The sequence below is a fragment of the Anas acuta genome, chromosome 17 (assembly GCF_963932015.1).
Source record: "Anas acuta chromosome 17, bAnaAcu1.1, whole genome shotgun sequence".
NCBI classification, from domain to species: domain Eukaryota; kingdom Metazoa; phylum Chordata; class Aves; order Anseriformes; family Anatidae; genus Anas; species Anas acuta.
In genome coordinates, this window is record NC_088995.1 from 10,708,966 (window position 1) to 10,725,974 (window position 17,009).

General features: G+C 41.3%; 1 protein-coding gene across 21 annotated transcripts in view; it reads right to left on the minus strand.

Moving 5' to 3' along the window:
- Positions 1 to 17,009, minus strand: part of ARVCF (ARVCF delta catenin family member) — a 270,629-nt gene that overhangs the window by 33,474 nt on the left and 220,146 nt on the right. For 19 of the 21 annotated variants that reach the window (XM_068701183.1, XM_068701187.1, XM_068701180.1 and 16 more), the window contains 2 exons: positions 15,076 to 15,093; positions 10,776 to 10,847 (listed from right to left, as the gene is read on the minus strand). In XM_068701183.1, coding sequence (XP_068557284.1) covers positions 10,776 to 10,847; positions 15,076 to 15,093 — 90 coding nt within the window. The remainder of the gene's footprint in view (positions 1 to 10,775; positions 10,848 to 15,075; positions 15,094 to 17,009) is intronic. The other 2 variants (XM_068701188.1, XM_068701186.1) reach the window with 1 other exon arrangement.

The window sequence follows — 17,009 nt, forward strand, 5'->3', positions numbered from 1 at the left end:
CGAAAGTGGAAAAATACTAGCCACCTTACTGCATGTACTTCTGTACTAGTTGTACCACAAGGCAGGCCTCCTTGGCCTGATCTCTAGTACCTCAATTTGCAATTAGTTCAGAAACACATAACTATTTCATCTTTGTTGTCTCTTTCTCTCTCCTCCATCATTAGCTGTTAGAAGCATACCGCCAATGACTGATTAACAGTGTAACGAGGAATCTGTGGTTTATTGTGCTGACACCAGAGAAAGTGCATACTGTAAAAAAATAAAAAAATAGATTTTTTTTTTTTTGAAAAAAGACATACCTTGAAAGTGTGTGTGTGTGTGTGTGTGTGTGTGTGTGTGTGTGTGATCAACCTGAGAGCCAACGATTAATAGGCATTTTGCATATTATGCTCCTTTTTCCCCAAGTGACCTGGGCAAATAGGCTCTCTCACTCTTTGTCCCATCTGTTGCCTAGCTAGCTGCTGTGGATTAAGCCATTTTGAAAATAACTTGTCCCTAAGAAAAAGAAATACACTGTTCCTTTGCACACAGACAATTCCTGGCTGACTTTGTAATCAGTTAGCAAAAACAGTAACAGAGAGTAACTATGATGAGAAAGAGCGTGGGAGGTCACACGGGCTGCCCCCTGCTCAAAGCAGCCTCAGCACTGAACTGGCACCAAGTTAGTGATGACTTTGTCCAGCCAGGCCTTGAAACCCAGCAAAGCTTCTCTGTGAACCTGTTCCAATGCTTAACCTGCATTTTTGTGTGCATAAATACTAGACACGATAGCCAGACTATCCAAGACAGAATTTTAAGTAAGATTCAAGAGATATCAGGCTAACATTGAGTTTTGAAAACACCTGAGCCATGTAGGCCTCTGAGAAAGCCATCCACCTGCCTATTCCTCGCGAAGGCACAGCTTTCAGACCACTCACTTGATTGCAGAGCTCTAACTACTCCCTTTACTTACACACAGGCTATTTCTGGAAGTCTGGCCAGGGACTTAAACCCCACGTTAAACCAGCTTTCTGCCTCAGCTGCTCAACTTTCTGCCGGCCTCTTGTCAAGTAGCTTTGTCAGCAGAACCTTGCTGCCCTAACTTCTGACGGACACCAGAGACACTTGTAACTTTGTGCAACAAGGTTTTTGCGATTGATTTTGACATGAAACTTCACCTCTAAATTCTGGCCAATGTAGAGTTGCTCTTTCTTGCTTTTCACAATAGGAAAATTTTCTGATTTGCACCTCTCTTCAAAGTGTAACATCTCATTTTTTACACTTATGCTAGAAGGGGAAAAAAGTCTGTAAGCTTTCATTGCTGTTTTTTTAACCAAAACTGAAGCCATATGGCACAAATTTAACATAAAGCAGCACTTTTGGATGGATGGATGGAGATCTCACTGTAGTGACTAAGTCCCAAGGGTGAGGCAGGTCAAGTTATGTGAGATAAACACTGCCCCATCACAGAATCACTCAGGCTAGAAAAGACCTCTAAGATCATCTAGTCCAACCTTTAACCAACTCCTGCCTTTGTTTCGGGCAAATTTTCTTGGCATATTCTCATTTAATAAATAGTCCTTGATCAGCATCTGTATAATGAGCTACGCTCTGTAATAACAGACATTTTGTTCTGGAGTAACAATTAGCATTGCTTGTCAAACAGAAATGCAAAGTGAGACATACAAAAACATACACACAAACCAAAAGGGGGAGAAGAATACTAACTCATCTCAGAAAGGGACAAACAGTGCAGGGAAGGTTGCGAGCACAGAAAACATAACTGAGAACTAACACATTCCAACATGAACTACTTTATCCTGAGAAATGGTAGCCAACATGTGAGTCCAGTCAGTGATTCAAGGATTAAGATCCTGTTAGCTGCCTCCGAATCACCAAGTAACACATCGCTGAAACAGAAGTAAACGCTGTAGCTGGGCTGTAAAACTTGCTGAGTTTTACAACAAAGTACTGTTACAGCAAGTTATGTAATGGTTTCTCAATGCATTTATCTATGCAAAGCACCATAAATAAGGCAGCTGAACTTCATAAAAATACAAAGCGTGGCATGAGTAACAAGAATACTAAGCAATTCCCAGTGTTATGTATCTTCAAACTACTCTCTGCACTGGGAAGTCATCACAAAATATTCCAATTTCCATTCACAAAACGTCCCACTGGAGTAAGACACTACCACACACCTTGAACAAAAGCTGTTTTTATTTAATATTCATATCACTGCAGTGCTAGCAACAGTTATAATACCAATACTTTGGCCAAATTTGCTGTTTTCACAAACACATCATGTACACTCATTCTGCACTGGTTATCACAGCAGCAGTGAAAATACCAGTAATTATTCTACTGAAAGCAGTGGAAGTAGCTAAACATCATGAATGAGTCCACTACAGCTCTGGCATCTGAATGCAATTAGCTCGCCTAAGGCCACTCAGCAAGTCAGTAGCAATGCTGGAACGTGAAAATGAGACTTCCTTACTTCCAGCTCTGTCTTCTGCTGAAACCTCAAATCACTCAATCTCCTCAGTAGCTGCCATAATTACTATGTGCTTCAGTGGAATTCCTACTGTTTAGTTTTTCATAGGCTATTTTATTATGCAAGTATGTATAGGCTGTTCTAGTTGAAGATGTTATAACCACATACACTATAAATCTCATTTCTGTGCATTGTAACTTGGCCACAGACTCCTAACAAGCTGGAAAGGGAATTTACCACCAGGGATTCTTGTCTTTTGAAGATACAGCTAGTTGTTGTAACAGATCTAATAATCTTAGGTGTTAGCCCTAGGCAAGAAGGATCTGGAAACTGACTACGGGAATTATTTTAATCCTAAAGGACCTAAAGATGGAGAGGGACTATCTTGTCTCCAATTGCCAGCTTCTCCCCTCCACATGCTGAGGAAGTCTGAACATTCAAGAATGCAAGGGAAGGATAAAGAAGAGGAATAGTTGTGGATGTTCATCCCCTGTTTTTTGCATAACCAAGGACCTTCTGATGTGTCAGTTTCTTCTCATTCATAAGGAAGAGTTTTAAACAGTTCAGAAAGCAAGTCATCTTCCTGACTCATCTCGCGTACATACTCCTTCTAGCTGATCAGACAGACGAAGACTAAGGGAAAAGGAGGAGCTCTACAAGCAAACAAGTTACAATGAAGCCAAAAGTAGTGATGGACATGAAGAACCCTATCACGACTTCTTAAAGATGTTCACATTCTCAGCTCCCTATAAATATAGAACTGAAATAAATTCCCGTATCACTACAATCACTCCTGTTCCCTCCCCCTTCCAGCAGTTGTTTCCACTGCTCCTCTTAGATTTCAAAGCTACATGATATAAAACTGAAAAAGACATTTGTGCTATGAAGTGTCCATATTGGATGTAGGGAGAAGTGATCACATCCACCTGCTTAAAGCTTTGCCATGGTGATCTCTCACAGACAAAACAGACCTCAACTTCAGAAAGAACCTCTGCAGATGGAAGCATGTCCTATGTGGCCTGATTCAAATCTTCTCAATGCCCTTGTGTGGACTACTGAGAATTGACCTTACTTACAGTACCCTTCTCAAAAAGTTATGGTCCTCACTGAGTGCCCACGCACAGGGCTAGAATCGAAGACAGGATGACAAAAATAATCCGTCTGTCCACCTACTACACCTACACAACAGCAGCTGTAGAAGATAAAGTCCTGGGTGTCACAATTCTAAGTTGGCCCCAAAACAAAACCCTAAATATACTTTACTTTCAGATGAGGAGCTGGAGAGCAACATCAAAGTCAACCTAGCATTCCTTTTCTCCTGAAGCAGAAATCCACCACAACTTGAAGCCAGCTTCTTGCACAAGCACAAGAAAAAAGAACAGAATGCTTTCACTCCTGGACCGGAAACAAACAGGTATGTTGTTCAAACCCCCAAAGCAGGCACTGTAAGTCTCACATCTGATATCTGGCAGCTGTCCTGCAAACGTACAGAGATAATAGAATGAATACATCCAAACCAACTCATCTGTTAATTTTCCACTACTAAACATTTCCTAAAACCTCACTGCTGGATGCAGCCACTTGCACCTGACTTGTCCCTTCCCAACCCAAGGCTCCCAAGATAATGCAGTAATAAAAGAAATCAGCTAGAAGAGAGGTGTGTTTTTTTTTTTCTTCTACTCTCCACTTTTCTTCTTAAACCGAAGAGCTGCTGCACGTGTTCCCAAATCCTTGTACCGCTCTCTATTTTGCACCAGAGTATCAGACTCCACTGACTACCAACTGTCATCTGAAGAAATAACAACAGACTAGAAAAAAGCCTGTAGGTACCAGTAGGCAAAACAAGATACTTGGGGAAAATCTGCCACATTAACTACTAAGCCAGTTCAATAGCTGTTAAAAATAGGCTGGGTCATATAGATATATATATTTTTAACCTCATGCTACCAAGTTATGCAGAAGGAAACAGAGGTCACTCCATGGTTAAAAATCTTTATATTGCCACGCTGTTCAAGGCTTACCAATTGTACAATAGCAAAAAGAAAAGAACAATCCTTAAGAGTTGTGCTAATGATTTATTTTATGCAACACCTGTGCAGCAAGGTGAGCTTATCAGCAGGTGAATCAGTAACTACCAGGACTGCTTTAACAATGAACTCCAGCAGCTCTGTATGTGTGTGACAAGTCCACAAGCAAAAAAAAACAGCTGATCCTGGCAACAGACAGCAAAACAGAATAGCGAGCGACAAGGAACATCGTGACAATGAAGCAGTGTTTGTTCAACAGGTTTCAAAGCCAGCTGCTTCTGCAAAGAGATGCAGACTCTTTCTTCCACTTGTTTCTTCTGCCTTTTTGGCCTACATAAAAATTCTCAAGCAGGTACTGAGAAACATTCTGGCACAAACCTACAGCAAAATTCCTTGTAGGTACCCTGGAGCATATACGGGGACTCAGAGACGGAAGTAAAAGAAACATGTTCTCACCACTGCACCACCCATCAGTGCTCACCTCATCTAGAGTTTACAAACAACACAAGTTCTCTATAAACTTTTTAAAAATAAACAAACAATAAACAAAACCAAAAACCACCACTGTTAAGAGAAGAACACTTCTATCGTGACAGTTTTCTGTTTTAAGAGTTTTGTGAAGTTAAGTGCTGGTGACAGGATTTTGCACTTAATTTAAAATCCATGCTAAGAAACCAGCCTTTAAACCCTAAATGTGTGTTAAGGCAGGGTACAACTTTCAAATGCTTCGGCCAGGTAACTTAAAATAATTTTTCTATAAAGCACTTGGTATTAATTAAAGTTGCTTGAGTTGTAATGTCAAGAACAAGGATTTTTTTTAGACTCATTTGTTCTGTTGGTGGAAGATGTGTCAGGGCAGAAACAAGATGCGAGGTCTAACGGTGTCAACGTGACCCACTCCTGGACCTCCAATCCACATTCCAGCTCCAGCTCCCCATATGATTTTTCAAACCCTTCAGTCTCAGCCCTAAACTTAAGATTTACATTCTATAAAATTAAACCCGTTAAGATCACAAATAAGAGTTTCCCACTGTAGAGCATAACTCAGAAGACCAGGAAGCAATCCCACTGCCATGCTTCACAACCCAGCTTTGATTAAACAAGTTACTCAATGTAAGAACTGTAAAAGATGATGAAAATAAAGCAGAACATTCCAGAACAATTAAACTTCTGCACTACAAGCAGTCAGTTACAGAATGAATGTGCGCACAAGAAAGGAAAAAAAAATCCACTGGTGTCCGTTCTGAATTCCTAGCAGATTTAGGGAAAAAGGATTAGAATTTGTAGGTACAAGGCTGGAGGAAGTTTGGCAAGGGCAGGCTGCATAAGGGAATTTTTCTATCTAAGATAATAAATTTTCTCTGACTCAAAGCACTGGAAGACAGATGAGGGAGATTTCACTGCTTCGTAAATTACAAAAAAAAAACCACACACACACCAAAACCACAATACCACATGGGAGCCAAAAAGAACATTTTACCTGGTAAGGCAACAGAAATACAAGATACTTAATTCTGATAGGAATTCTATCGCCATGCATGAAATACTTAAAAGATGTTAAAATACAAGAACATGTTACCTGCTTTCACAGAGGAGGTCTTCTCAGCCCCTCAATTTCCCCTAGCAGGCACAGGAGGGGTGTGGATGTACCATTAATCAAGCAATTCCACTCACTCACCATACAACAATCAAAATTAATGATTGAAGGGAGATGGAAAGGGCAGGTGAGAGCTTGTGTCAACATTTAAAGACTTCAAGAAAGCAAATTAAAATGGCAGTGAAATGAGAACAGAAGCTAATCTTAATTACAAACAAAGTCAGAATAAAGCTTCAGTGAAGTTTCCTCTCTCCCCCACTACAGCATTGCCTATAGCTGAAGACAAATTGCTAGCATTTTGGTAATCTACTAAGTTAAAGTCATTACCCTGACAGTGCCAGGAAGTCTAATTTCCTGGAGCAGTAACACACAGATTTATAAGTGAATTTAAACACTCACCTTCTGGAATAGAAAATCTATCATCAGCACTGGGCTACATGGAAAGTGACTGAGTATTTGAGATAACAGAGAAAGAGGAAATTCACCTGCTGACTAGAGTTCATGCAAGATCTCCTTCCCTACGTACACAGGCTACTGACCAGGGTAAGCATACGCACAAGGCTGAGCTTTTGAATATATATGCAGCTTTGCTTTCAGATCCCTGCTACAACAGAATGGATTTGTTCAAATTTGAGCATCTTTATTGCTAGCCCAGTATTTCTGCTCTACTCTATTCCTATGCCCATGTTCCCATTAAAATGCAACTAAGCTTAAATAATCAAAAGAGAAAAGAAAAAAATAATAAACACTTTAACTGATTTATAGGAGAGAACGAGTTAGCTCATCCACCAGGCTGAGATGTACCTGAACACGTCCTTTCGGCTGAAAAATTTCAACTCCCAAATGAGATGAACTGAAGCTAGACCTTAACTTCATTTGCAACACCCAAAGCAGTTTAGAGCATCCACTTTTATGCTATTAGATATATGCAAGCATAAGAAAGAAGCCAAGAGATTTGTCTAAACTAACAGTGTAATGCTTTGGACTTAATTATGAATAACTGACCAATTACCTACAAAGAGCAGACTTGCTTTTCTGATGAGCAGAGGTGGACAATCCAGCACCCTCCCATCAGGAGGATCAAACGTTACAACCTTCGTAACATCTTCAGAGGGCTGACACAGATCAGTGCTGATTCTTTTCAGAAAACCTTATCTCACAATCTGCCAGTCTGCCATCTGAGACACTGCTTTCCACTGCACGGATATGATTAATCTGGATCTTTTCCCTACTGTATGAGCCTCCTGTCACTAGTCCTGCTCAGAAATAAGGGCTCTGCTCACAAAGCCAAGGAACTGTACTACGCTACGTATCAAACGTGCACACAGGAGAAATCAACATTCACACCAAGGTAGCACAGAAAGAGCAGTCTGCAGAGGAGTCAGCCAACGCTGCTGTCAGTGACCTACTTTATATTGGGGAAGGGATTTTAGCAAGACTGTTTTTTCTCCCAGAAGTAGGAATTTTTTGAAAGTACTAAATTTAGCAAGGTCCTAAGGACAGCATTTGTAATTTCTTGTCAGTGCTGTCTCCTTCTCATATGGCTCTATGCAAGCTCTTATCATTTCCCCCAAATTTATCCTCTCTCCTTGTCTGTCAGGAAAAAAAAAAAAGCTCCTTTCAACAAAGAGGAAACAAGAAGCATCTCTTCCACAATTCTTCCTCATGAGGACAGCAGTACTCTGGACGCTGCCGGAGCAAATATATTTATTTTTTTATATCAGATGAGACAGCTTCTGAAAGCATTACAAGATCTCTCATCTGACATTATCCAGTTTACTACAAATGATAACCCTGCACTAGAAGCATCCCCCTGCCAGAACGCCTAGCACATAAAGTTAATAAAGGTTTAGAAATGGTTTCAGGGCTGCTCAAATGCTGTGCTGCGCAAAATCTGATTTCCATTAAAAACAAAAAAAAAGAAACCAGAGCAATCAAAAGAAATAGGACTTTAGATCATCTGTTAGTGTTTTTTGAAGGCAAAATAGATTGCCTTCATTCATTCTTTCCTCTCCAGAGCTAACAAATTCCAGGAAGAAATTACTAGTATTTAAACCAGGTAAAAACCCAAATTCCCTTTGTTCTATTCAGGACATGAACATGTTCATAAACTATCTTGAAAGAGACTGAAAAAATCTCTGCCATACAGACATTTACCTGTCCCATTCCCCCACAACTAGAACTCCCAAAGGGTTCTGCTTTTATGATGTTCACCTGTGTGATAAACAGAGATTCCTGTAATTAAAGTAATTCTGAGACCAAACAAAATTTCCAGAGATGATAGAAAATGGGTTTGAACTAGTTCACATTTTCTAGATTGCAGTTTTTCAAGCAATCATAAGCACAGCCTCAATTAAGCTCAGTGATCACATCTAAAATTATTCTATAAGGAAACTATGTCGTCAGCTTCCTAAAGCCTGTTTAGATCCACCAGATAAACATCATGGATGTTGACTCAAGATTACAGGAAACTTAACAACACTGCATCCCCATGTTTAGGTAACCACCACAATGTTCATTTGCTGCACTGCATGAACAAATCTTATTACCCCAGTTTCATATGCCTACAAAGATTCCAGCTGAAAACTCACTTTAATATGGCTTTAATAATACATGAAAGAGATTAATCTATAATTGTTGATTTTTGAAATAGCACTTCATTGTGTCACTCAAACTGAGTGCTTTTGATCATTAAAACTTGCATGATTTTTCAATCTTAGTAACGAGGTTCTGCTTCAGCTGAGAGCTGATCTCATCAGAACCAATTATACTCTATGGCATACATCTGACCTGAGCTTTTAAGGGGTTTCAGACTGCAATTTTATTTTTCTTATCTTACTGAACAATTCAAAGTCCTAGCAATCTTGTTAGGACCTTTAATATCCAGGATGTAAACTAGACGCTTAGCAGGAAACTACTGGTAAAAGACAACAAAAACGTGTCACAGTTTTTGTCCTCCCTTTACGCACACAAATGAATAGTTCCTCATGCCTTTTTCCATACAAATGGGCTTCTTTCAAAACTGGGGGATTAATCGCCTAACCCAATCTAGTATGAGATATGTAGTTAGATTACAATCTATTCCATTTAGATTAAATTAGGGTATCTCAAAAATTGTCAAACAAAACCTCTTCAAGAGTGTGCCATTTCTGGCAATTGAAAATGATAACGAGCTGCATAAGTTCTGATAGCACAACATAGCTCCCATCAGATACGCCACACAAATTCTACCATTAGCAAAGCCACATCAAAGACTTCAAATTTATTTTAAATAAAGTTATTCAAGATACATTCCTTTTTAGAAATCCTCAATTTCCTTTTTTCCTTTACTGGCACCTATATTCCAATCACATTTATAAAACAATTAAAGAGTTGAAGCCCTTGCTATATTTTGCCCTCCCCCCCATTCTTTTTTATTAACACCTTTAAGAAGTGTCCTTGCTTTGCAATGTGATCGGTGCCCAGCCCTGAATTGAAGACATTGAAGTGATAGTTGGTTAAGAGCGTTTTCCTGCAGCTCCCATAACACGATGGTATTGTACCTTATAGGAGGTGCCTTAATGCAATAATACACCAGATGGAAATCCGTATTTAGACATCAGCCTAGAAACTGCACCCATTGTAGATGGTGTCTGTAAATAAATTAGATCCATCTATATACTAGGATTAGTTTTTGCATAATCAAAACTGAGCTCCACTGCCCATGAATTTAACTGAGTGCAGCACTTCACACGTGCAATTATTGTGCCATTACCGACCACCATTACATCTCTAAGAACGTTAGATGTGGCCTTTGCTGCTGCCCTCAGTTTACAGAAAGGAAATTGAAGCACAAATCAGTTGATTTGATCAAGGTCACTGTGGTGGCAGAATTCAGGTATCCAAAGAAAATCTAGAGATCTCTTTATACTCTCTGGAACTGTATATGTGATACAGGAAGAATTCACTTGTCCTTTGGAAGAGTACTTCGGTAGTCCTTGGCACTTACAGATCATTAAGGTGAGGGTGCTCTAGAAGAGCTTCTCCTGCAAGGCCAGGCTGACAGGGTGGCACCACAGCAGTTGCCACGACAATGGTTGGATCTGCAGTGATATTGCACACACTTCAAAAACCTGTACAAGTTTCAAAACACTGTCCAATGCTGTAAGAAGTCTGATGAGACCCAAATCATCTCCTAACCTCCAATCAAGGAGAGAGAGCACCACACATACAGGGTGGGATGCAGATCGTCTGTACAAGATTTCACCTCTGCCAGAAGCTGAAATGCAAAAGCACAATGCAGAAAAACTGAAGAACTACAGAGATGCCAGGAAAGGGAAAAGGTGAGTGGTAAGTACACTTAGCTAATGCATTGCTTAATTCCTTACATTCAGGTTCAGTGCAGGCAATTTGCAAATGGAGCTGTAAAAGACAACTGCATGCATTTACCCTTCTATGGAGGTACACCACCTAATACCAAATCAGACAGGCCTCTTTGAGATTCTCCCCATTTAGCAATTTAATATAAAAGCTGCTTATATCCCGTATTAAATACTAAATAAGCTCTGACACACCTATTATTTCAATTAACTGAAAATAAAAGAAAGATCAACCTGATATGCTCATGTCTCAAGTCCCTTTAAGAGCCTCCAGCTCCCATGCTACTTGTTATTTCCAAAAGCACAAACATTAGCATTACCTTTTGCTGTTTCAGACCGCTTAGGCAAATCAAGTGTATCAAAATTCCTGTCCAAATCTCCATTCTTCTTTCCTGTGCAAAAAAAATAAGACAACAGATGGTAAAGACTATCAGCATACTGACAGGTAAGTTACTGTCATGCGCATCTATGAGAGAAGATATTGACTTAGAATATAAATCAGACTATTACAAGAATCTGTACCTGTGTGACCTGCAATCCAGCTGCATAGCTGTGCTTTTAGCCTGAGCAATTGCAGGCTAAAAAAACAAAAACAACTGTGCAACTTTCAGGTTGATTTGCTAACATGAGAGCACTGGCAATTCAGTGGGCCTTGAGAGTGCTTAAAATCTTCAAAAGCTGTGCCATTTCTCTTCTTTGCAAAGCTGCAGTCCTCCCTCAGAGGCCCAGGATTTCCTCATTATTCCCACAGAGAAGTTTTGACCTGAGGCTTAGCTGAAGAAGAAACAGAGCAGCAGAGGAAAATACAACAGGCTTGCTTAGCAGCCTCTATCCTCACTGTGTCTGCCAGGTAGGGAGGCCTAGATTTAACGGTACAGACAGCAACCAACAACTTAACCTTCAGTTGCCCTTCAATCAATGAAGTGCAATTTTGGCTACTTAGTAGAAACTGATGGAAACAATTTCGTATTTTTTGCTAAGAGCCAGTTTTAAACCTTTTCATCAGCTTTTATTTAATTTAATTTATTTTTTAGGCTAGAAATGCAAGGTTACGTACACAGCTGGGGAGAGAAGTGTTAATTTTCTCTTCCCCCACCAAAGGGGCACACCGCCTTGGCTAAGCACACTTGAATGCTGTGGGAGAACCAAGTTCCTTGTGGCTGGAAGCCCTGACAGCAGATTTTCAAGGAAGTGCAGGAATCCTCATGGCTTCTGAGGACAGCATTGTACAATTTAGCTTTTCCAATTTATTTTAAGGGGAAAATCCAGTCAGTTATTTAGTCCCTTTTGCACAAGAGCAGGGGAAGAAGGTGCAACGATGAGTGATGAGATGAATTCAGAACAACTTGATTTAAGCTTCAGGGGCAGCTTCTGGCCAGGGACCCTACCAGACTGTCACTGGAGGTCTACAGGAAGGGCTAAAAGCTCCATCAGTAGGGATGGTTAAAAGCAAACAGGAAAACAGTCCTTGGAAAACCTGACATGGAGAGTTACAAGAGACTTGTCTTGACTATGAATAGGTCACAGAAGAGGAAAGGCCAATCCCTGCCCCACTATAGGAGGCTGCTGGCGCAGCTTCTGCATGGGGAAGTCACTGGGCTGCTCTACCTTTCTTCCTGACAAGAGACCAAACATGCAGTATGGTGGAGAAACAGCTTTTAAAAAACAATATGAACACTTAGAAATGACAGTAAGAGGAAAGAAAGAAAAACCTGAGGCTAGCAATATATTCCCTCCCTTTATTTGGAAAAACAAAACACACCAACACCACCTTTAAGTACTGAACAAAACAAAGCATGGATCTGGAAGTTCTGTTCATCTGAAGTAATTTGGTTAAAGCATGGAAAAGTCATCTTTCTACACTGCAGCCCTCCATCTAGATTTTACACCGTGACAGAGGCAGAACCATGTTGCTCGGGGAACTGAATACCAGGAAGAACAAAACGCACAGCGAAGGTTGCTGCATTTCGAAACGACAGCTGAGCCCTGCTGCTGGCTGCAAACCCTCGTTGACCCTCTGACCAGGGAGAGGAAAAAGCAGGCCAGAGGGATTAAAAAAGGAGCACTGGAGGAAGGAAGTCAGTGTTTAGGGAAGATTACAGACTTAAAACCAAGAAATGTGACTGCATCTTATCTACAAGTATGATATGACAAGCTTTTTTCACATGCCCCCAGATTTCATGTCTCTGGCATTAGCTAGTTAAAAACCTCAGAATAACTGCACTGAGAGCCAGACTTTCCTCAGCTATTCATTTCAGAAGTTCTTCCTATAATTTTAAGATCAGAGTTTGTTATTTCTACCAGCCCTGCAGAACTGAGATGGCACAGGAAAAGCCAGACTCCCTTCTCTGGGGTGCACTGGTCAGTGAGCAGCACGTACTCGTGTCCAGGAGAACACAGCAGGCTGCTACAGCTCTTGAGCTGGCAGCGTGGAAGCAGCTGCCTGCTTATTAAGCCATCTTTCATTAAGACAGCACGGTCCACCTGTGTTTTGTGAATTTCATTTCCAGCCTCACAATTTCAGGGCCAGGCTGAATGTACCGGCCTTCTTCTGTGAAACCTTTCCTGGTTTGTCTCACAGCCCCAGAGGAACTAATCCAGCCCTCGGGCAAAACCACATCTGTTTAAAACAGAAGCTGCCAGCTGTTTACAAATGGAAGAAATTCAGAAGACAGAGTTCTGGCTATGGGGATCTCAACTCCACAAACTGCTTGGTTAATCAAATTGAGCAAAGGCCAGGTTCAGAAATACCCGAAGCACCTCCATTTTCCAGAGCCCTCCTACAGGGAGAGGGTTCGGAGCATGAGGAATAAGCTGTAAGATGATTCCACAGAAATCCATCTGGAAGACAAAGGTGGCCCAGCTGCTACTTCTCCCATTTAATTTCCGTGAGACCCAAAATATTGATTTGGATTTTCTAAAAAGGTGACAGAATTTAGCAATTTCAAGAGCCTATCAATTACACAGCTCTCAGCCATCACCGAGCCTGCCTGATATCACGAGAAAAACAGCTTCCCTGCCAGCCACCGGAGCTCTGAACATCTTGCTATCCCTCAAGCCAGCCAGGATCGCTAGTGCCCAGGGATGCTTAAACGACCATGCTAGCAGTTAAAAATTTGAAAGCACTGGTTTTGGACATCTCAATTCCTGTTGCTCTATGTGTCTCCCTCCTCCCCAAGTTTTCCTGACCTAGCAACACTAGACAAAAGACGATGTTGTTGGATTACAAGCAGAGCTTCGAACTTGGCCAAGAGACAGACAGCCCTGAATGTGCCTGCTGACAGGTCTGTTTTATGAAACCTGGCTGTAGGAATTGGCACTGCAATTGGGTTTGGGAAAACAGCCTGACACGAGACTTGCTTGTACAAGATGCAATTTACAGTCTCTGAAACAGTGGGATTAAAATTCTTTGCCTCTCCCCCCACTACTTCTATGTGAGAAACAACCAAAACATGACCTTTTGCATTTTCATTCTGCCAGCAAGGACCCTGAGGTGTGACCCAGTGTTATTAACCACTAATGTTGTTTATGATCTTCCTTAAATGTCGTTCTGTTTTCCTGGATAATCAATACAGCTATTCAGCTAGACCACTCTTGCTGAAGGATTAATTCCCAAACGCTTCCTTCCTGGTTAAAGAAAATAAATTAAAAGCAAAGAGATTTGTTCATGACACCAGCACCATCCCCAGCAGTCAATACTGTGCTCGTTAATACACCCACTGAGCTGGACGGCGGTGGAGTAACAGAAAGCAAGGGCTGAGCTCTGCCTTGCCAACATGCCCACCCTCCACAGGCCTCACCAGTCACAGTCAGAAATCAGCATCTCACGGAATGCTAACGAGCACCTTTTGTTGCGGGGAGCAATTTTTTCAACATTTCTCTTCTGGCTCAACCCTCCAGACCTCATTGATCTGAAGCAAGTGTCACAGACTGAAAACGAGCCCGTCTTTACCCCCAGATCAGTATCGATAACACAGTGCACCATCAATAACTCCAGGGCACTCCACAGCCTAACTGACCTTTCCAGCTGAAGGAGGAGGGAGGGAAGCTTGGACATTTCAATTGCAATTTCACCTGTTGTGTTAGGATGTGAAACTGAAGGGCAGAGTCCCCAACAATTTATTGGAGGTGTCTTCACCTAGCTAGTGTGAATGTCAGTAATAAAGATGCAGCAGCCAAGGCACCTGGGCCCAGTCAGACAAAATGCCAAGGCTCTCTGAGAACACTCATCCAAGCTGCTGAGTCTTTACAGTTATCGCTACCCAGGTGAGTTAGCAAAGCTGTACTTTGGCATGACAGGGTTGGGAAGGCAGCTCACACACTTACCTGTGCCCTCCCTCATGGGATTATCAAGCCAGTCACAAATCAATTCTGTTACTGCACTTGCACCAGGACTGAATAAAAATGTCTTTTCTATTAGCAATGTGAGAAGACCAAACATAAAATGCTCCCTCAATTAGACAGCGGATTTCCATGCCTGCTGAAATGAACAGGAGGATGCACTGGGGGAGCAGAGAAGGCGAATGAGCAAGACCTTGATGTCAGCTCTTTGCCTTGCATGTAAAAGCAGAACAATGCAGATTATGGTGATGATAAAAAAAAAGTATTGCAAAGACTCACCTTGATTGAACCATTCCTCTAATTACCAGAAAAGCAGCAAAAGAAAAACAAAAATTTACAGGGAGAAAGAAAATACAAAGGAACAGTCACAAAGAGGCAGAATTTTACAGAACAGGTTCAAAGCCTGAGATTTACAAGAACAAGGAACTTCCAAAACCTAAAACAACCCCAAAACAAACCCACAAAAAATGGATATTCCACTTAATCTCTTTTGTTCCTGCTGGAAAGTCTTTCCCTGCAGATTTTTTTTTTCTTCCCCTTCACTTTTCATTATAAAAAAGGTGCTCCAGGAATTGAGGGGACAGAAGGGTGACTAGCCCTTTGTGGATGTGTTTGAAATGCTATGATCAATGACCATGAAATAAAATAAATATGGAAACACTGCAAGATTAAGTGAACAAGAGAGGGAGGGAATTGAAGTGACCTATTTTAAAGTCCTAGACTGACTAAATTAAGACAGTTTCAGCCTAGGTATTCACATCAATTTAGTAATGGGACAAGGAATCTTCTATTTATGACTTTAAAAGTATATTTACACACAGGGCCAAAGCCAAGCTGTCACTGAGTGCCTGCACTGCTTGCTGAAATCCGCGGCTTCATCCAGCGTCACATGATTTTGAGATCAATTAATCCAAAAAGACACAATCAGATTTTGTGGCTGCTAAACTGAAGCTATCAGGGTGCGCAGATGCAGAAATACAGGAAACTGGCAGCCACTTGGCAACGGGCAGCCACCGGAGAGCGCTGTCTTTTCAGTCATCAAGAGGATGAGGACAGCTCTCTATCGTCACACTCCCCTCTTCCACAGTGCACACACACAGCTTTTATGTAAAACAAAACAAAAAAAATTTAACTGACTGCATTGCTTTCAAGCAGCAAAACAACATGGACAAGTGGCAGAAAACTAACCAGTCAGCACGCGTTCAGGGTTTCCAAAGGGTATCACAGCATAGCTTTAGTCATTCACTGTGAGAACAGGTTGGCCAGGCAGCTAAAATTCTTTTTCCAGTTCCGCCCTCTCCCCCCCCACCCCCAGTCATTAAAACATTCCCCTCGATATTTTTTTTTTTTTTTTAATATATTTTAGACACATGTTGAATCTCTCTGGTGACAGACTAGTCTGCAACAGCAAGTTCACACTGTGATGACTTTATAGCACATATGGAAACAAAACATTTCACTAACATGTACAGGTCACATCAGAGGAAGACTAATGTACAGCACACAGTCCCTCAAGTTCAAATAATTCCTTGTCTGCTCTTCAGCATCACAACCTTCTTTAGACCCTGGGCATAAATAGTAAGCCAGGATGTGAGTACATACGAATGCAGAAAATGGAGCCTAGACAGAAAACTAACTTTGCTATCTCTGAATTCATAAGAGTCATTTCTCTAAAAACAACAAAGAGAATGCATATAAGTTTCTTGCACACTCAAACACATTTAAGTGTCTCTTTTTAGAAGGAAGATGGAAGGGGGGTTACTGAGACTATTAATCTTCTCTTGTAATGAAACTCATTTGCAACACTCATGCCCCAAAGGAAAGAACAGGTCTAAAAGCGACTGACAATTAAAAGCTACAAAATCCTGTTTGCAATTTAAATTACTCAGTGACAGAATTGGGAGGTTGTATGTTTTGGCTGTGGGTGGGAGATGTAAGCTTTTAGTTTGCATTCAGATGTGAGAGACATGGAGGCATGGAACAGACAGGACTACCATGCATGGAGACAAGCACATGCTGGCCTGGCTTGCAGGGGCCATGACACATGCTGTACAGCCAGGCAAGTGGACAAAGAGTAAATTTGACAGATGCAAGGACACAGACAAGCAGAGGAGAGGCAGAGCACATCCACCACTGCCCAACAGCAGAGTGTCTTACAACAGCATGCACCACTCCTATTTAAAGCCAAGCAGAAGGATCGCAATTGTGGACCA